The sequence below is a fragment of the Sphaerodactylus townsendi genome, linkage group LG03, assembly GCF_021028975.2.
Source record: "Sphaerodactylus townsendi isolate TG3544 linkage group LG03, MPM_Stown_v2.3, whole genome shotgun sequence".
Lineage (NCBI taxonomy): Eukaryota > Metazoa > Chordata > Lepidosauria > Squamata > Sphaerodactylidae > Sphaerodactylus > Sphaerodactylus townsendi.
This window is the reverse complement of record NC_059427.1, coordinates 28,093,839-28,114,147: the sequence shown is the minus strand read 5'-3', so window position 1 is coordinate 28,114,147 and position 20,309 is coordinate 28,093,839. Positions and strand designations below refer to the sequence as shown.

The 20,309-nt window shown below is 55.2% G+C and overlaps 1 protein-coding gene across 2 annotated transcripts; it reads left to right on the top strand.

Moving 5' to 3' along the window:
- Positions 1-13,971: 13,971 nt before the first annotated feature.
- Positions 13,972-19,551, top strand: FEZF2 (FEZ family zinc finger 2). 2 transcript variants are annotated; one of them, XM_048492172.1, is made up of 5 exons: positions 13,972-14,264; positions 14,732-15,632; positions 16,330-16,464; positions 16,670-16,802; positions 18,064-19,551. In XM_048492172.1, the coding sequence occupies exons 2-5, from the start codon at positions 14,790-14,792 to the stop codon at positions 18,324-18,326; spliced, it is 1,374 nt and encodes a 457-aa protein (XP_048348129.1). In that variant the 5' UTR covers positions 13,972-14,264; positions 14,732-14,789; the 3' UTR covers positions 18,327-19,551. The 2 variants fall into 2 exon arrangements, with proteins under 2 accessions (XP_048348129.1, XP_048348128.1); XM_048492171.1 differs by lacking the exon at positions 13,972-14,264 and having other exon boundaries at positions 14,563-15,632.
- Positions 19,552-20,309: the final 758 nt, after the last annotated feature.

The window sequence follows — 20,309 nt, the reverse complement described above, 5'->3', positions numbered from 1 at the left end:
CTGAAATCGTGTGTCTGCTGGTTTTGCTCCTTTACTTAAACAAGCAATGATCATTCTCCACTCCCACCTCCTTTTTCACAAGATGGATTTCCATAGAAGACTTTAGATCTGCATTGACTGTCACCATGCAAACTGTGGGATGGGGAAGGAGGGAATGAAATGCAGAGATTACAAGCAATCTGCTGACAAAGCCATGATGAAAGTGGCTTATGGGTCAAAACAAAGAAAAACAGTGAGCAACAAATTAGACGTAGGCAGTAGCTAATATGGAGATCAACCCGAATAAAATTAATACATGTAACAATGGGAAAAAATGGAATAATATGAACACATAATCTTCTTAAGACAGTAACAGGTGCCAGAAAGCACAAAAATATAAGATCTGGTTATATGGAAAGGCTGAAAGATGGGCAAGACAATTGCACAACGCAATGAATTTCCTTCTGCCCGTCGCAGACATTTGCTATGAAACAAAGACAGTCATTGAAATAAACAAACATGTTATGACTTATTTGTTGGATTGAATGGGGAGACAGGTGGTCAGATTTGATCAGACTTGACAAGATGGGTGGGTTTCCAAACAAGAAAACATTAAGTTCTGGTCTTGTGGGGCATCTATAGGCTACAGGATGCTTGCTGCCGCTATAGGCTACAGAATGCTTGCTGCCGCTATGATCCTATGAGCCATTACCTGCCTAGCTACAGTGCTGAAACCTCCGCTCTACAGATGCATCACATGTGTCCTCATAACACAACCCCATGCACAGTACAAATTGGGGCAATTACGACAGAGAAGCTGGAGAGAGAAATTGAAAGAGAAATAGCATTTGAAGACAAAGAGAAAAAGTGCAGCAAATGTTTGGCAGGCCAACTCCCAAGTTCCCCACTAAAGAACAAAAGCCAGGAAGTAACTCTAGCAATGAAAAATTGGACACTATGGTAGAAAGGTCCCAAAGACCATAACCAATTCAGTTCCATGTGGTATTCCCATCCTTGGCCGATTATAGATGGGGCTCCAGGGGGCTCCAGGTGCGCACTGGGAGCTGAAGCGCATTAGGGCAAGATTTCTTGTCCCAACAAGCTTCCTCCCTGTCGTGCACCGAGAGAGGAAGTACGTCAGGGCAAGATTTCTTGTCCTGAAGTACTTCCTCTTGCCCCACCAGTGCTTTTCGCTTTCCCCGCGGAAAGCAAAAGCACTTCTAGCGTAACTTTTTTGTGCTAGAGTGGGGCAAGAGCTGGCTTTGTGTAATCGGCCCTTGATAAACAAATGCAGGCTTCATGTGTATGAGCAGAGAAACAAATCCAGTTCACCAGATAAGAGTCCACCACTCATGTCGAAGAGTCGGGAATCGAACCCGGTTCTTCAGATTAGAGTCCACGACTCTTAACCACTACACCACACTGGCTGTCAAGACAACTATAGCGAATGTTGCAGTACAGAGAAGAGCAATCCATCCTCCCTTGGGAAATTCTTTGTGAATTGTAGAGTGGTATTTTTATCAGCAAATTATCTGTGTGAAGGAACACCACAGTGGCACAACTAAGTATAGATCTGTGAAGGGCTGAAAGCACAAAAGGTATGGCTATCTTCTCTGCCTTAGGAGAAGTTTTGCCCTTCCAATAGGCTAAGAATGCAAATGACCTTCATAGTTCTGATGGCTATAACTGGGAGAGCATCAGTTCACTTCAGTGATAGTATGTGTGGACCAATGGACATGTGCATTGGGCACAGAACTACTTGCTAATATGCTGCTTGCTTTGAAGTCCCAACCATGTGCATAAATTATATGTCATTGTCAGGAGGCACCCTGTTGGTCTATCAGTAATGTCAGGATCTGTTCCAAAGGCACAGCACCAACAGGGAAAGATTTCAACTAGAAAAGCAGTCCATACGGTAAATGTAGTTTAAAAAAATGCCAGAATAGAGATCCAAAAATCATGATCAGAAATGGGCCATCATGAAAGCCAGTCACAGAAAAAGTATCAGTAAAGCAGGAGAATAAGGAGCCGCTAAAGACCTACCTGTTAAGATGGCAGTAAAATGAGTCCAAAGCTCAGGTATGAGACTGGTCTGAAAATACATTTATCTAAACAGGAATTCAAGACAGAGTTGGCTAGAGGTCTGATGCATATGCAAAGCTGGGTATTTCCTGAGGAAAATTCAGATTCAAAAGTAGCCATTCTTGATTGATTTTAGTTTATTAAACAGTCAAAAAAAGGTTGAAAACGGGTATATGAGCAGTTCACAAATATTGGATTGTTGCAGTTTTTAAAACTGGACTCAGTGTAGTTCTAAATCCTGATTCCTGACATATCATAATTCCCCTTGCTTTCAATTAATCAATGGGGGAGGGGCCGTGGCTCAGTGGTAGAACATCTGCTTTGTATGCAGAAAGTCGTGGGTTCAAGCCCGGCATCTCCAATTCAACAGAGGTAAAAGGCCTCTTCCCAAGACTCCAGCCAGCCTGCTACCATTCTGAGCTTGACCAATGGTCTTGTTCGATATAAGGCAGTTTTATGTGTTAATGTGTGCATTAAATCCATTTACAATCCATTTACAAACCGTTTACATAAATGAAGCATATGTATCCTCATAATTATTTCAAGTTTTCACACACTAACTTTGTATTCTTCTCTACTTCAATTATTATATACCAAATATTTGTATTATGTTTGAGATGGCGATGCATTAAGGCAGCAACACCAATCCATACTGACTTTCATTTTCATTCACCTTAAAAAGACAAATCCCAAGTTGCAAATATACTGTGAGCAATGCATAAGTGTACAAAAACATCTAGGGCCTTTCCTTACAATGAGGAATTGGAACTAATAAATGAACCGATGTGCAGCTAGAACCTGCCAAAATGCAAACTGGCAGCCAAACTTTCCTTGGAAGTCTGTTGATCGAGATCAGAAAATGGAATTGCAAAACAGAATCCCTCCTTCAAGCTTCTCACATCCCAACACAACAGTCAGTCTGTCTGGAAAAAGAAGAAAAAAGAGAGAGAAAGGCAGCCCTTCTGCACAGAATACCTGGATTCAAAATTCATCATCGCCATTAAATCCTTTGTGAGCCTCGAATGAATTACTATGTCTCAGCTTTAGTATCTAGCTATTAAAAAACCCAAAAATGAATAAAAGTCTCCAACCTCCTGGTGCAGTCTGGACTTATCAGTATGTCAAGTATGCTTTAGGGTAGAGACCCAGACAGACTGAAAGTCCTGCTCTAACATTAATAGTATGGGGCTTTTTCCAGTGTGCCTGATCTTTGCATTGGGCTTCTCGTCACTTCTCTTCTGTTCAGAATTCAGCAGCTAAAACCTCCTTATAAAACTGGAAAGCAGCACTTTGAATAATGCCAATCTGGAGAGCGTACAGAACAATGAAACGTATTTATACTGCCTGAGATTGCGGAAAGGATCAGATGTGGGGTGCAAAGGAAGAGAGCAAATATGTGGGACTTATACATACATATTATGTATGAGATACTGTATGCACATCCATGCCAAGGCATCGAACAAGGTGCAGCCTGCTGTCGTGCACACCACTGAAGTAAATTTTGAACAATGGATAACGTGTTTGGGGGCAATTGTGTTCTTTTCTTGCATACTTTATAAGGAAGAAAATTTCAAATCAAATGAGGGCAGGGAGAATTTAAAGCATGGGGATACTACATGTAGAAACTAGTAAATTGAGGTTGCCAGCTTTGCGCTGAAAAATTCTTGGCAATTTGAGGGAGAAGATTGGAGATGGTGGGGTTTGGAAAGGGGAGGCACCTCAGCTGGGTAAAATGCCATACAGCCCACCCTCCAAAGCAGCCATTTGCTCCAGGGGAACTCATCTTTGGCTATCAGCGTAATTCTGAGATGAAGGCTAAGTCCGACCTGGAGGCTGACAACTCTAACTAATGCCAAGGGCAGGTCAAGGGCTTTGAATATTCTTTGCTTATGCAACTGTAAACGTTATGGAAGCCTCCTAGTGAAAACTCAGCCGCTCTAGCAGCCCAAGAAACCCGCTTCCGGTCCCGCGCCTCCCAGGCAGGAAGTCCTAGTCGCTCTAATGCGTCCACAAATACAAGGTTGCGACCCTGCCGAGGCCTGAGCGGGAATTTCCCACGTGACTCCCAGGCCCAGGCTCGTGCGCAGAATGCGCCAGCGTCCTAGTCTCCTTTCGACCCCTGGGCCTGGAACAGAGGAGGCGTGCAAAACAGCACGTTGGAACGCGGTCCCCGTGGCGGGGGTCAAAAAAACCCGAACGCTTGCTACGTGGGACGTGGAACAGTGCATATGTTTCGCGGTAATTAATCTAACGAAAACCCCACGCACCACGCCATCGCCTAGGACATCTGAACAACGAGATCACAAACGCGCCTTTCCAGCGTGGCTGTACCAGCAGTGCTTGCTGCAAAGATCCGTAGGATGAGCGCAGACGACAAAGATCGCATTCACGGAGCGACATGGGGATTGAACACAAAACAGAACAAAACATGGTGATAAATAAATGTGCTGTTGCAGTTTTGTGTCAGTCTTATTCTTTTCCAGCCCCCTCCGACTGGAGCAAACTTTCCGCCAATTGCCTTCCCGTCGCACTGCTTCGTGCGGCGTCCAACCCTCCCGTTGGAAGTGAACGTCTCTTTCACGAAATGACTAAACGTGTAGGAGAAGGGCAACTCGAGACGGCTGCGGATTAAAGCAGCGATGCAATTTCTCTCCCCCTTATAACGAGATCCGGATTAAACGGCGGAGATTTACGAGGCCCTTCGCCGTTCACCTTAAATCAACCCTTCCTCAAAAACTAGCGGACGAGGTAGCTCTGCTTGATCCCGATTCCCGGACGGGGGAGTCGTCGGACTGGTTTAGGCCTTCTGACACGGCTTCGACGGTGCGGGGGGAGTCCCGCCGTTGAGGCCCCTGCGATCTTGGATGGGGATGCTTGAGAGTACATGAGGGCCTTCAGTGAAAGGCATTTAGCGTTCAATAGGACTTGCTTCCAAATAGCTGTGCACAGCATCGGGCTTCTTGGGGTCTAATGCTCAGTGCAAAGAGTCTCCCCGCTCCCAACCCGTTTGTCCTCCACGACTGACGTCTCCGCCTGACATCTTGTTTGTTGTGAAGGCTGTGTCACTTCCCATGCCGGCCCTGTGAAACCAGGGCCGATTCCACCAGGCCATTTTGCCGGCCCAGGGAGCCTGGGAAAAGCCCTCTCTCTCGCCTCCTGCCCTCCGGAACAGCCCAAATCCCTTCCACCCGTCGGCCTGGGAGAGAGACAGCATCGTTCTTAATGCTAATAATTTCGGGCAGCTTCCACTGCAGAGTTTAAGCAGCTGCCAGGTTAAATCACCCAGAAGATCCTAAAAACTATCTTAGCCAGTCTACCAGGGAAAGAAATTGTAAAAACTGTGAAGGGAGGAGGGAGAGCGGTTGGGGGATGGGGGCAATTTTGGCAGACGTAAACCCCAAACCCTGATCGGAACCGGAAACAAACCCCAGTGGAACTTCTGTTCGGGACTCCTTGCAGATGAAACGGGACCCCCAAAAGCTTGCAGACACCAGAGAGTTGTATTGGGGAGGGGGGAAAGCGATTCCCAAGAAGCCGCAGTGACTTCTGGGTCACCCCCACCCGGGATTCAAACTGCAGTGGGCTTCAGGTGGGTCCTCCCTGCTCCCGGGTTCCCTTTAGTCTTTTCCGAGTTTATTGTCCTCTGCATTGTCTTTTTTCCCCTATCCACTCCCCCTCCCCCCAAAAAATCTGATGCTCTTTGCATATGCTTGGTCTGTTCGCTTCCGCTGGGCTCCCTGGGCTGGTCCTTAATCCTTTCCTTCCCCCCCCCCCCCCCCATTCTGTCCTTTTCTACCCCCCCCCTTTTTTTTTTCTTTTCATCCTTCCATAAGGATGTGTGGTTTTTGGAAACGCCCCTACAGTTTATTGAGCGAACATTTGTTTGCTGTTGCAGTTTCTATCCAAAATCGTTTTTAAAAGGTATTTCTCCGCTGGGCAGTTTAATCCACTGGCCCGTTGATTCTTCTCCATATAATACAACGCTGCGCTTTTGGCGGAGTTTGAGCCGAAGTCTGTCTTCCAGCACTGCTAAGCTGGATGTGATAAAGGACGCCACTGTTGTCCCATCAAACTACTTCAATTTTTTATGTCATTATATTTTGTTTTTTTTAAAATAAATGGTCTTCGCTGGTACTATTTTAAATGTTTGGTAATTGAAGCTCTTTGGGAAAGGCGTCTTAACTTCATTTCTTATCCTTATTCCCCCGCCCCCGAGCAAAAGTAACACGTCTCTCAAAAAATGGGGAGGAATTAATTAAAATACGAAAATGCGATGTTATTACAGCCAAGTCACTTGTTAGCCCCCTCCGAAGTCGGTTCACTTGAATGGGTTTTTTCTTTCTTTCTAAGTTTCCTTTTGTCAGAGAGAAATTCCCTACAATTCTAGGCACGTCTACTTAGGAGTAAGCCGCCGAACTGACGGTAGAGGGGTGCCTTGGGTCCGGGGAGAAACCAGCTGCCCAGCGTGTTAAGCCGATCGAAGCTTGAGGACTTCAGATCCGACTCTGGATGAAGATCGAACTCGGTTTCTTTCCTACCGCCCGCCCCCCCCCCCACCCCCCGGGCACTCGATCGCAACAGGGGAGGGGCAACCTCCCCCTCCCCCCAGATTATGAAAAGTGGAGGGGCGGGACGGAGAGCAAGCGGGTCCCGAACCGCCAGCTTCGGCCCAGGCGCATCTAGCCGGACCTGGGATGGGACTGCAGGTCCTTCCAGGCGAGCGCAAAACCCGAGGGGGCCTGGAAGGACCCCCGGCCGGCGGTGGGGGGCACCCGCCCCTCCCGCCGCCCTGGGGTGCCGCCCCCTGCAGACAAGGGGTGGGGGAGCAAGTTCTCTCCTGATAGGAGCTTTCACTCCGCAGCAGGGGCGCCCTCCCCGCCCCCCCGTTGCAGCCAGGGAAGAGAGGGGTGGGGGTCCGGCCTGCCCCGAAGGGAGAGAAGGCAGGGCGGACTGTGGTTGGTGCTGAAAGGGGGGTGCTGAAAGGGGGGGTGGGGAGAGACCCTTGCATGAAATGAAATGATCCGGAAGCCCCTGCTTTTAAGAGCTGCCAAAGAGCGAGAGCCTGCCGGGGAATCCGCAGAGCAAAATGGACAGGCGGGGGTCCCCTTGCCCAAAGTAGCTTGTGGGGAGCGGGGGTGGGTGGGTGCGGAGGGTGTCCATAGGAGAAGCCCACCGACCCAAGGGCCCTGATGACCGATATTACCTTGGGAGGCTGACTCCTGCTTTGCTGGCGCCCCCTCCTCCCTTCCGTGCTGGCTCAGCATAGCGGGGGGCCTCTCTGACCCTGCTGCTTTCGGGGCCACGGAACCCCCCCCCCCCGTGTTTGCCTCCGATTCAAGCGGCCCTTTCCCCTGCTGCGCAGCCTCCCAGGGAGAAGTGGCACCCTCGGACGCCTTCCTTGAGCCTGCAGGTCTCCGGTGGGAACCTCCCTTCCGTCCCTCTAAGCCTAGGGCAGCTCTCTGCCTCACCTCCCTGAGGAAACAATAAGACTGAACTACCATGCAGGGTTGTTGTTGTAAACATTGCCAGGCTGCTCGGGTCTTGCAGGTCGCAACAGGGCCTGAATGCCAAATGTTCATTTATTGTTGTCCTTGAGTGAGGCTAGTGGAGAGTGATGAGAAGAAGAAGAAGAAGAAGAAGAAGAAGAAGAAGAAGAAGAAGAAGAAGAAGAAGAAGAAGAAGAAGAAGAAGAAGAAGAAGAAGAAGAAGAAGAAGAAGAAGAGGAGGGGAGGAGGAGGAGGAGGAGGAGGAGGAGGAGGAGGAGGAGGAGGAGGAGTTTGGATTTATACCCCCCTTTCTCTCCTGTAGGAGACTCAAAGGGGTTTACAATCTCCTTTCCCTTCCCCTCTCACAACAAACACCCTGTGAGGTGGGTGGGGCTGAGAGAGCTCCAAAGAACTGTGACTAGCCCAGGGGTAGGGAACCTGCGGCTCTCCAGGACACCAGGAACTACACCCCACTCAGCCCCCTACCAGCATGGCCACAATTGACAGAGGCTGATGGGAATTGTAGTTCCTGAACATCTGTGGGGGGGGGGGGTGGGGGGGGGGGGGGGGGGGGGGGGGGGGGGGGGGGTGGGGGGGGGGGGGGGGGGGGGGGGGGTGGGGGGGGGGGGGGGGGAGGGGGGGGGGGTGGAGGGGCAGGGGGGTGGGGGGAGGGGGGGGTGGGGGGGGGGGGGGGGGGGGGGGGGGGGGTGGGGGCGGGGGGGGGTGGGGGGGGGGGTTGGGGGGGGGGGGGGGGGGGGGGGGGTGCGGGGGGGGGGGGAGGGGGTGGGGTGGGGGGGGCGTGGGGGCTGGGGGGTTGGTGTTGGGGGTCGGGTGGGGGGTGTGGGGGGGGGGGGTTGTGTGGGGGGGGGGGGGGGGGGGGGGGGGGGGGGGGGGGGGGGGGGGTGGGGGGGGGGGGGGGTGGGGGGGGGGGGGGGTGGGGACAGAGGCTGATGGGAATTGTAGTTCCTGAACATCTGGAGAGCCGCAGGTTCCCTACCCCTGGACTAGCCCAAGCTGGCGTTTGTGGGAGTGCACAGGCTAATCTGAATTCCCCAGATAAGCTGCCACAGTTCAGGAGACAGAGCGGGGAATCAAACCCGGTTCCTCCAGATTAGATACAGGAGCTCTTAACCTCTTACCGTTTGATTCAGTAGATTTTCCTTGATATGCCTTTCCACCACTCCTCCAACACCCCAGCAGGGTCTGTAGGGGCCCAAAGGTGATCTTCTTAGGGCCACTCAAAGTGTCCACCAGCCCAAGCACTTCCATAGTGGCGTTCACTGGCCCCCATAAAAGCAGGCCCATCTGTAAAATGGGAATTGACCCTGGCAGGATTCCTAAAAGGCAGGCAGGCAGAGGAGGAGGAGGAGGTTATACATATCTGAAATAAGATACAAGGCTGCATCAGTCATGAAACACAAATATCTGCGTTTCTTGGGGCGCAGCATCTAGACTTGCAACTCTCACAGGAAAAGGGCCCGGCCGGCGGGAACTCTTGGGGAGGGTAATCCGACCCCCCTAGTGAAAACCTGAGGGGTGCCTCATTTCCCATGAAGCGGCCTGGGTGCATCCAAATCAGTCTTGCCTTCTCAGAATGGCAGCTACTGGCCAGGGTCTGGGGCCTCTAGAGGTCTTTCACATCAAGTGCTTCCTCGCTCTTTGAGCGGAGCTACCTGGAATTGAACTTGGGATCTTCAGCAAGTTAGTAGCTCTGCCACTTGAGCCAGAGGCTCAGAGCCCTTCCCCTGACTATGAGCAATTTCGACCAATACAGGCTGGCCTGGTTTCCTCTCTCTCTCACACACACACCGCCCCCCGCCTTGTAAGTCGTTCTCTCGCACTGAGGTACCTGAGAGGGAATCACACTTTGGACGAGCTCAGAGGAACTGGTTGCTGGAGTCTCACTTCGCCTTGGGGGGCTGAGCCACCGCTTGGAAACAAGCTGTGGATCCCTGGGTGGCCTTTCTGGGTGTGCCTTCGCAGCCACAGAGGCAAAAAGGAAGATGGAGAAGCGCCCCTAGTTGGATCAGCATCTCCCCGATCCGAACTCTCTCCTCTCTATGAAGCTGGGCTTGATGGACTTCGGGGTGGGTCTACTTCGGGGGGGGGGGGTCGCCATCCTTGCAGCTGGAACCCAAGTCCCGATTTCTGACCCCGCTCCTCTGCCCTCCAGGCGACTGGGCACCCTTCCGCCGACCTCACCTGCTGGGTGTGGGGCTCACTCAGACCGGATTCTCAGTTATGAAGGGGAGAGGAAGGAAACGGGGTCAGGCGTCCTTTTCAAAACGCTCAGCAACAGGGAAGAAGGACAGAGTCCGAGAAAAACCCCAAGTTATTTGGGGTGTCGCAGCGCTTCAAACACGTGCGGGTCCCTTCCAGACACATTCCGTGCTTTCTGCGCACTTTTCCTTAGGAGTAGTTGAAGCATCTTCTTAAGCGGGAGAGAGCAGAAAGTCGCTCAGGACTGAAGGACTGGATGCCGAGAGGCCAGCACCAAAAAGGCCCTAAAGCGGCCGAGGCTTCTGATGGACAGCTGCCAGCCCCGCCCAATCCGAAACAGGAACAATAAGACATCAATGTAAACGCAGGACTCTTCATTTTAACAAAAGGGAAAAGTAAGAAAAGGAGGGAGGGGTGAAAGGAGGGTGTAAACATAGGAAAGAAAGAAAGAAAGAAAGAAAGAAAGAAAGAAAGAAAGAAAGAAAGAAAGAAAGAAAGAAAGAAAGAAAGAAAGAAAGAAAGAAAGAAAGAAAGAAAGAAAGAAAGAAAGGAGGGAGGGCCAGCGGAGTTTGGGAAACGAGAGTTTCTGGGGAGGGGGGGGGGGTGTCGCGCCGCCGCCGCCTGGCAGGCCGGTCTCCGCCGCCCGCTCTCCTCCTGCTTCGAATCATCTCGTTTACAGCAAATATTTGTTTGCACTATTAGTTGGTCCTGGAGTTAATTACTCAACGTGTTAGCGTGGAGTAGGCCGGAGAGAAGTGCGCGGCGTGTCGCGTGTGTGTGTGTGTGCGGGGAGAGGGGGGGAACTGCCGAGCGGCGCTTGACTCAGCGGCAATTAGGGGCGGGCGATTAATTAACGGGGGAGGGGCGAGGCGGAGAAGAGCCCCCTCCCGCGCCCGGCGTTGGCAGCTGCCGGCGGAGCCCAGCGAAACAGACGAGCTGGTGGCGGCCGAGGGAACCGGCGGCCGCAGCAAAAAGCCCAGATGGCCCGGGAGGGGGACTGGCGGCGGGCGGGGGGGGGCGGTCAAAGCGCAGCCAGGCCAGGACTGTCTCCAATCCTGCAACCTTCCCTGGTCAATTGTTGGTCCCCTTTTTAGGGGAGGGGTCCGAGATGCTCATTCTGGGGAAGCTTCGGCCTTTGGGGAAAGCCCAGATTCGGTTCGGCCTGACCTGCTGCCGCCCTTCCCCCGAGCCCCCCCTCCCCCGTCCCTCTTCCAAACAGGCCTCGTGGTCGGCCTTTAAGAGCCAGCACCCCAGCAGATCTTCACGTCCCCACATCCAGCACCCCGAGGAGCTCCGGAGAGCCGGGAAGCGCCACTCGCCGCTTTGGGAGGGATTAGCCTCCTGCTGCTGCTGCTTCCAGTTCAGATTCCCCCACCCCCCCCCCACACACACACACACCCGGGAGCTGACTTTTCCCTCCACACAGCAGCCACTCTAGCTAACCCCTCGGCCCAGAAACCCTGCAGGAGCCCATCTTACACAGAAGGGGCCTTTCCAAGAAAGGCGCAGAGCCATCCTCCCCAGCGCCACACCCCTCAAAGCCCACAGCCCCAGATAGGGAGAAATCTGTTTAGGATTGCGGGGGCTGGGGGATCTCTTTGTGACCACAGAAAGGTCTGTTTGGTCCCAGGTGGATCTGGTAGTTTCCTGAGGAGCTCTTGGCGTTGCAAAAACCCTGGCCCACCCCTGCCCACCCGCCTCTTTCCGGCTCAGAAGAAGGATCTTCAAGGGCCTTCTAGGAAGACTCCGAGATGTCGCCAGCCAGAGGACCCGTCTTGGTCTGCTGCAACAAAACCACACTTTGGAAGACGAGCAGGTTGTCTTGTTCGTTTGGCACGATGGGCTTTGAATTGCCCCTGTCCCTTCGGTACAATGTGGCTCCTACCCAAAGCGGCATATAGTAATCTGATACAATGACCGAATATACTGTATTATTTATTTTATCTTATTTTTCTTACTTTTGTACCTATTTATGCCAATAAAAGGTGACGATGACGATGATGATGATGATGTTATAGTAATCTGCACGAATATAAGCCGCCAATGCATCACAGCGTCCTCCTAGGCCTCTCCATGAGGCTCCAATGGTGGCCAACAACCAGCTAAAGAACCAGCAGATGTGATAGTAAACACCATTAGATCCTAATCTTACACTTTCGTCCTAATCCTAGCCAAGGTACTGAGAAATGGGAGCCCAGCCTAACGCTTCCTATGGAAATTTACTTCCACCGGTTTGCGGGATATAGACGGGTGCCTGTTGGGTCAGGGTCACTTCTCCTCCCTACCCTAAGGAGGTCAACACAGAAACCTGTCTATTCAATGGGGCTTACACCCAGGGAAGTGTTCTTGGGATTCCACTTCTGGGGAAGTCTTGTGGGGGGGGGGGGAACAGGGAAGGGGGTCTAACGTAACCACTAGTCAGCGTGGCCAAGATGCGGGTAGATTTTTTCCTTTCAGACGGGGCTGGCGAAGGCGCTTTGCGGACTTCGCCGACCTTTGTTGGAGAGGTTCGCCGCCGCTGCGCGACTGAGTAGACGGACTGATCCAATGGAGGCATAAGGGCTAGAAACTTGCCAAGGGAAGGAGTCTTCCGTGAAAGCGGGGAGGGCGCTGACCGAAGCCGGCGTTGCCCACTCCATCAGTACCACCCTACTGCCAGTGCCAGCGACCCGGCCTAAAGGGAAATGCCAACAGGACCCTGGGCAGCCATGCCATCGGCTTTTCACGTCGGGGAGTTCCGCTGGCTTTCAGGCGCCTGTGCCCAAAGAGGGCCAGAGAAGTGGGGCAAAAAGGCACTGCTCTGATCGCCGCTCCCCCCCCCCCAAAGCCCCGCCAGCCTCAGCTCCAGAGCTTGGGGGGTGCTCGGTGCCCCCCGCCCGGAGTGGAGCGTGTTGTGTTTCGCAGGTGACATCGCGTGTCTGCAAACAGCCCCCTCCCTGGGATTAAAAAAAAAGGCACGGCGGCTGCGCGCTCCAGGCCTTTTGTGGAGCGCCGCACAAAAAAAAGAAAGCGGCATTCCTCCAAAGTTGTGTTAGAAAGAGCTGCCCGGAGGGGGGGGGGGAGGAGGAGAGGAGGAGGGAAAGAGACGCTTTTCATGCCTGGCTCTACCTCTGGCGACCATTTAAGCCGCCCTTCGCAACCTGCCCCCCCCCCCCCCCCCGCAAATAATCCCTCTATTTTAGAAACGTGCAAAATCAGGCGCCGCGCAGCACTACAGTTCTTGGCTATTGAAGGAGGGGGCCGCAGCCCGAGGAGAGGGGGACTAACCCCCAACAGCCCCGGGGAGCTCTGCCTTCCCTAAACCAGGTGGGGACTGAGCAACTCAGCATCGCCCCCCACCCGCACCCGGGGCCGGGCATCTGGGAATCGGATGGTTGTTTCATTGTTCCCTTCTCTCCCTCCCTTTGGAATTCTTCTCGTTTGTTCAGGGCGAACATCCACCCCCCACCCCTAAAAAAAGAACCTAGCAAGTCCCCCCCCCCCATCCCATTTAGAAATTTAGCAGTTTCGTTTCTACAAAAAAAAACTGAGCAGGCGGTCCGTTTCAGAAGAAAACTAGTCTTAATTATTCTGGGCAGGAGGGGATGTAATTGTTTGTTTGTTTGTTTGTTTGTTTGTTTGTTTGTTTGTTTTCGTGGATCCGGTCCACATTTGGGCCCCGGCGGCGTTTGGGCCCGAGCCCTCAACGGAGTTTAATTCGCATTAGCGCCGGGATCTACTTAATAGTCTGGCCGTTCATTTCTGCGCGCTCCGGGGGGAGGCGGGCGGCTCTTTCACACGCTGTCATTTGATCTGCCCCGCTCGCTTTTGCAGGGCAAGGGATCTGATGGCCGGCGGGGTGCCTGCATTGGACGCCCCCCCCCCTTCCCGGAATCTTCATTAAAACCGTTCTTGTTCTCGTGCCCTCCCCCCTCTCTTCCCTTCACCCCCCCTTTTAAAAATAAATAAATAAATGCAGCCCCTCTCCCCGCTCCTCCGCGGTGGCTTTTCTAACTGCGCCGTTGCTTTGCACCCAACTCGCGAATCGCACTTCCCTTCCTAATTTGCCACATGCAAAACGGCTCCTCCGCTGCTTGGAAGCCGCTCCCCCTCCCCCTCCCCCTCCCACCCCCTCCCCCTTGCAAGGAATCAAGAGTGTGCCCGAAATGGGGGAGGAGGAGGGGGTCCTTTCTTCTGTTCCCCCACAAGGAGCAAACAAGACAAATCAGCCCAGGACCTGAACTGGAGAACCGTTTGGCTGGGGAAAGAAATCCTCTCTCTCTCTCTCTCTCTCTCTCTCTCTCTCTCTCTCTCTCTCTCCCCTCCCTCCCTCCCTCCCCTCCCCCCCCCACGGTGGCCCAAACCCCATGTCATTCTGCTGCAAGTGACTTCATGTGATGTCAGCTTTAAATGTAAGCGACAGCGATCTGACGCTCGGGAAGATGTTGGTTATCCCGAGCTGACTGTGTGGCCTCTGCACGGCCGGCGCTCGGATGCGTCTCTCGGCGTCGGGCAAAGGTAACTCATCCCAGGCCGGGTTCCCCCCCCCCCGCCTCCCCGCCCACCAGAACACCGGGGGGGGGGCAGCGTAAGAGGGGTGGCGGTTGGGGGGCGCCCCCTCCCCGCCTTTCTCGCCTCCCCGGGCCCACTCCGGCGGGTCTTGCGCGGAGTTTGCCGGCGACTTTCCGCCCCGTCGTGCGTAATGAGCAGCGCTCAACTCTCCCCGCGCGCATTTGCGCTTCGCCTGCGTTTATTTGAATGTAAATGGGGGAGGAGATGCAGGGGCGGGGGGGGGGGTGCAGAGAACGAGGGAGAGGGGCTTATTAAATGGTTTTGTCTCCTGGCTTTTCCGGAATGCGGAGCCGGAGGACCGAGCAGCGCCCGGCTCCCTTCTAAGCTCTTTCTCCTCTGCTGATCAAATGCATGGATGTTGGGTTGCGGTTCTCATGTAACGGGATTTTCGGTTTGCTTTTTGAATGGGTGAGGTCTGGCTGCTCGTCGCGAGTCCGGGCGTCCTTCCCACCTGCCGCCCCCTGCCCAGAGATGGCCTCGTCGGCGTCGCTGGAGACCGTCATGCCCGCGCCCTGCGTCCGCCACGGAGCCGCCAACCCGGCCAAGACGCTGGCCTTCTCCATCGAGCGCATCATGGCCAAGGGCTCGGAGCCACCGCCGCAGCCCTTCAAGCCCGCCGCCGCCGCCTTCGAGGCGCGCCGCACCGAGTCGCCCCACAAGAAGCTGCTGGGCCTGTGCGCGCCGGTGCCCTGCGTGATCCCCATCCAGCCCCTGCCCGGCTACGAGGCGCCCTCCAAGGCGCTGCTCAGCTACTCGGAGCTGTGGAAGAGCAGCCTGCGCCATTGCTCGACAGCGGCCGCCGCCTTCTGCAAAGCCAACTGCGGCGTCTGCTGCGCCAAGGGCGGCGAGCTGCCTCCCTCCTTGGCCCCGGCAGGCCCGGGCCGGGTGATCAAGCCGCAGGCGCTGGCCGTGCCGCCCAACGGCGCCGGCCTCTACTACTTCAACTACCTGGAGTCGGCCGCCGCTTACGCCCCGTCGGAGCTGCTCCCGCCCGTCGGCCAGCTCTTTCCCTCCGGCCTGCTGCACTCGTCCGGGCCGGCCGCGGCGGCCGCCCTGTCCGTGCACCAAAAGCTCTTCCTGCTGGAGAACGCCAAGTTGGCCGGGCTGGCCCCGTCGGACAAGCTGCCCAACGCGCAGTTCCCGCACAAGGAGCGCCTGCCCGGCCAGCTGGACCAGGTCATGAAGGAGAACTCGGCGCTGGCCGCCGACAGGAGCCAAGCCGCCGCCAAGAGCCACCACGCCAAGATGGGCGGCTCCGGCGGCGCCTCGGCGGACGGCAAGCCCAAGAACTTCACCTGCGAAGTGTGCGGCAAGGTAGGCCACCGGGCCCTGCGCGCTGGGGGGTGGGGGGTGGGGAGAGATGCACTAGGGGGCGCCACGCTTGACCCCAGCCGGATCGCAGGCCCAGAGGAGCGGGGGCTTCCTTCACCCGCCCCCTCCCCCACAAAAGGTTGGAAGGGTTTCTAACTCCTCACCAAGTTGTGCTCATCGGGACAACGGTAGCTCTCGGAGGCCCCGTTAGACTATTCCCAGCGCGATCCTAAATGGAGGGATGTTCTTCCCAATGCGTGGGTTCAGGATGGCGCGCTTCCCTGCTAAAGAGGGGAAGCAGAGAAAGAGAGAGAGCGAGCGCTCCTTGGTTTGCCGGGGCGTTCAGGCTCAGACCTTGGAAATGAACGAGGAAGTCTTGGCCTGCCACCGCCTGCCTTGGAAGATGCCGAACGGATGTACATCTTGAGCCGTCTGGGGAAAGGCTGAACAGGGTGAAGTGCCCACTGGGTAGCGCCGCCACCCGCCACCGCTCCGTTCAGCAAAGCGAGGGGGGGGGGGAGAGAGAGAGAGAGAGAGAGACTAAGGCGGCAGCAAATTGAGAAAATAAGCCGGCGCCCAACCGAGGAGGGTTCGATCCCAGGTGCCTCTCGGACAGGAAGGCTTTCCCCAGACGGGGCCCAGGGAGGAGAATCGAGAGTGGGGTGTCGAAGAGTGTCCCGCCTGGTGTGTTTCCTCGCAGGTGTTCAATGCCCATTACAACCTGACGCGCCACATGCCGGTCCACACGGGCGCCAGGCCCTTCGTGTGCAAAGTCTGCGGCAAAGGCTTCCGCCAGGCCAGCACCCTGTGCCGCCACAAGATCATCCACACGCAGGTAACGTCGCCTGCCCGGCAGCCCGGCTGGGGGGTGGGGTCTTGGTCCTCAAACACCCCCCCCCCCAAAAAAAAAGAATAAGAAGAGCGACAGGCCGGCGCTCAGTCGGCCTGGGAGGCGAAGGTGTGGGGAAGAAAGTTTTGCTACTGGCTCTTCCTGCCCCGGTCTTAAAAACGTCCTCTTGTTTCCCCCCCACCCCAAACAGGAAAAACCTCACAAGTGTGGCCAATGCGGGAAAGCTTTCAATAGGAGTTCCACGTTAAACACCCACATTCGGATCCACGCGGGCTACAAACCTTTCGTGTGCGAATTTTGCGGCAAAGGATTTCATCAAAAAGGTACCTGGTTTTTACAACAACTGCCCCCCAAAAAATTGTGATGTGATGTGGATCGTCTTCTACCTTCGGAGGGATAGTTTCTGTTTGGCAGTTGTGGGTTTTCCCGGTTGTGTGGCCCTGGTCCCGTAGTTTTTGCCGCTAACGTTTTTGGTTCGTTAAACGACGATTCTTTGTTTCGTTTATTTTTTTTTTTACACTTTGTTTTGTTTCGCGTTGATTGTTTGTTTTGTTTATTTGTGTTCCCCTGGTGGTTTTCTGAAACGTGTGTTCGTTTTTGCTGCACTTCTGTAGTTTGCTTCGTTAAACTTTTGCTAAGTTTTGTAGGCTAACTTTTATTGTTTGTTTTGTGGAACTTTTATTGATTCCCCCCCCCCTTCCCTCCCTGGGGCGGGGGTCAGATTTTATTTGTGCCGGGTACTTTGTTTGGAAAGAGAAGGAAATGATTTCTGGGCACCGAAGCGGAACGAAAAAAAATCAAATCAGGCGCCTGGAAGGGAATCGCTTTGCGGCGGGTTGGAAGCGGGAGGGTCCGTTTCGCGGTGGGGCCCAGGGTTGCGACGGGGGGCTTCCCCTCCGCATCTTCCCGCCGGTTTTGCGCCCTGCCTGGAAGGAGCCGAAGGGCTTCCGTGCCTGCCGGCCGGAGATCCCTCCGAAGGCCCGCAGGGGGGCCCGACAGACGGAGGGGAAGCCGTGCCGTGGGACATGGACGGCGAGGCCAAGAGATGCCCCATTAGGGCACGATCCGGGCCAAGCGCTTCCCTCGCTGCCTCTCTTTCCACGCACGGCTTTCCCCGACGGCGGGAACACCCGGATTAGCCGGAGTGACTCCGGATCAGGCCAAACTTCCCGCCCGGGGTGTCTACATTGGGCAGCCCGCCCGGGCTCCCCTCCCCACCCCCTCCCGCTGCTTTTTCTAATTCGAGTCCTAATCCCGGTTCTCCCATTTGCTCCGGGTCAGGACGCTGACCCGGCGTCGAGGGTCTCCCGCGCCGGTCGCAGGGGAAGGGGGGGGGTGGCTTGACGCAGAGCGAGTTTGACAACTTCTGGACTGTCCCTTGCAGGACACTTCCCTAATGAAGGCCGGCGACAGAGGGCAGGAAAAGAACCAAAACGGAGGATAAAGAGCGGGGGGCGGGGGAAGGCCTGGATTTGGGGAGGAATGGGCGGCCGAGGGGGCTTGGGGGTTGGGGGACACCCACCCACCCACCCACCCTCCCTTCTTGGCACTAACCTCCCCGTCTCCCCGCGCTCATCCCCGCAGGGAACTACAAGAACCACAAGCTGACGCACAGCGGCGAGAAGCAGTACAAGTGCACCATCTGCAACAAGGCTTTCCACCAGATCTACAACCTGACCTTCCACATGCACACGCACAACGACAAGAAGCCCTTCACCTGCGCCACCTGCGGCAAGGGCTTCTGCCGGAACTTTGACCTGAAGAAGCACGTGCGGAAGCTCCACGACCCCGCCGCGCCCGCCCCCGCCGCCCCCCCCAAGGAGCTCCCGCGGACCGGGCAGAGCTAGGCCGGCCCTCTTATAAGGGGATCCCCCGTCTCCGCCCCAGAGGCCTGCAATGGGGGATTGGGGGGGCAACCACCCCCCCAAAGAACCCCCCCACCCCCACCCGCCCGGACGATTCCTTTCGCTCCCCACCAAAGGGGACGAGCCCGCCGCCTCCTCCCGTGCACGAACCTTAAAGACAGCGCTCTGAATCTAACTTAAATGCCTCTATGGAAGAGGACTTCTCGCAAGCGGCGCGGCTGCGGATGCCGGATCGCCCTCGTTGCTTCTCCGGGCGTGTAAGAGCCACGCCTTCCGCGTGTATATATGTACACTGTGTATGTATATAGGCTTGTAAATTTAAATTTTAAATGTACACCCGGATAAGGAATATATCATCTATGAGGCCATTGACGGGTCGTTTGGTAGGAGTCTTATTTCCCGCTCTCCCCCCCCCCCCTCAGGCCTTTGTGGATATTTTGTTTGATGATGATGATGATGATGATGATGATGATGATGATGATTAGTGATGAGGGCTTTAAATAGAGGCCCCCGCGGGGCGATCCTGGCGACCTCTGCCCAGTCAACCGGAGGTTTCTCCTGGCAAGCCCCGCTGATCTGATAAGATCCCCTCCAAAGGGCAGCGGGCGGGGAGCCCGGCGTCAAGTCGCATTGCGATCCGGCCGCCGCGGTGCCGCTGCGCTGCGCTCCACTCCGGAGCCCGGCCGGGAATTCGGTTCCGAGTGGAAACCGGACTGGCGGCGCCGCGTCCGGACTGCAGGAAAGCAGAGCGGCGAGACGGTTGAAAAGGCAGCCCGCGCGTTATGGGGTTGCCTCGATCGGGGGAGAGAGGGGCTCACTGCAAATGTTGGGGTTGCCGTTTGAAAAACCAGCTAGCCCGTCAACGGAGACTCCCAAACCAGCCAGGGGGAAGCGCCGGCCCCAAGACTTGGCTAGCCTCCTCTTTCCCTGGCCTGTTTGTTAGGAAATGGGGTGAATCTCGGTTCCGGGCCCTTTTGGGGAAAAAAAAGGATTAGAAAGCAAACTCTCTTATGTGGTGGTAGCATCTCTGGAGCTATTCATCCCATGGCTGAGACTCGGAGGAAATAGGAACGGTTTTATTCTTTTGTTTGAGTGTTTCAAGTTTAGGGAGCAGTTCAGAAATCCTGGGTTGGAAGGAAGGAAGGAAGGAAGGAAGGAAGGAAGGAAGGAAGGAAGGAAGGAAGGAAGGAAGGAAGGAAGGAAGGAAGGAAGGAAAAGGAAGGAAGGAAGGAAGGAAGGAAGGAAAAGAAAGAAAGAAAGAAAGAAAGAAAGAAAGAAAGAAAGAAAGAAAAGGGAAGGAAGGAAGGAAGGAAGGAAGGAAGGAAGGAAGGAAGGAAGGAAGGAAGGAAGGAAGGAAGGAAGGAAGGCCAAATCGCACCCCTCCCCCCCCCCCGGCGTCTGCCACCAGTACCCACCACAAGTTCTCTCCCCACGCCGTCCCTTTAGCCAAGAGGCAGGTTTCCTGGCAAAGGGGGGGGGGGGCGGTGGTAGTGATGGGGAGAAATGCCAAACGAGACTCCTTTTCATCGGCAAGCGCGCGTCCAGCTCGCCCCGGGAAGCCGCGGCCGGGTCCCTTTTCCCCTCCGACGTGTCACCTTTCGGGGATCCCTCAATTAAGGCGCAGTTAAGTCATTTCCTGGACGGCCGTTTGTGGCGGTGCGCCTTTTTTGCCCCCCCCCCCCCCCCCAGCCCCTGGACGCGGCTGCAAGGAAGCGATCTCACGCTCGCTGGTCGGCGTAATGAGCCAAATGAAGAGCCACAACACAGACCCTTCAAGCCGCATTATCATCCAATCAGCCCCCATTAGGGCCCAGCAGCCCCGGCGCTTCCTCCCCCCCCCCCCACCTTCCTTATTCCTGCAAACAAATTAAATCAGAATACATGGATAGTCGGGAGCTGCATGAACTCAAGGGAGGCTGCTCTGCTCGCCCCCCCCCCAATGAAACCTCCTTAATAGGTTGAGGC

Bases quoted from the DNA above. Each gene is read 5' to 3' on its own strand.
- FEZF2 (XM_048492171.1), top strand. From the start codon at position 14,670: ATGGATGTTGGGTTGCGGTTCTCATGTAACGGGATTTTCGGTTTGCTT. The intron at 15,633-16,329 runs GTAGGCCACCGG...GTTTCCTCGCAG, and splicing joins CCTGCGAAGTGTGCGGCAAG to GTGTTCAATGCCCATTACAA. The intron at 16,465-16,669 runs GTAACGTCGCCT...CACCCCAAACAG, and splicing joins ACAAGATCATCCACACGCAG to GAAAAACCTCACAAGTGTGG.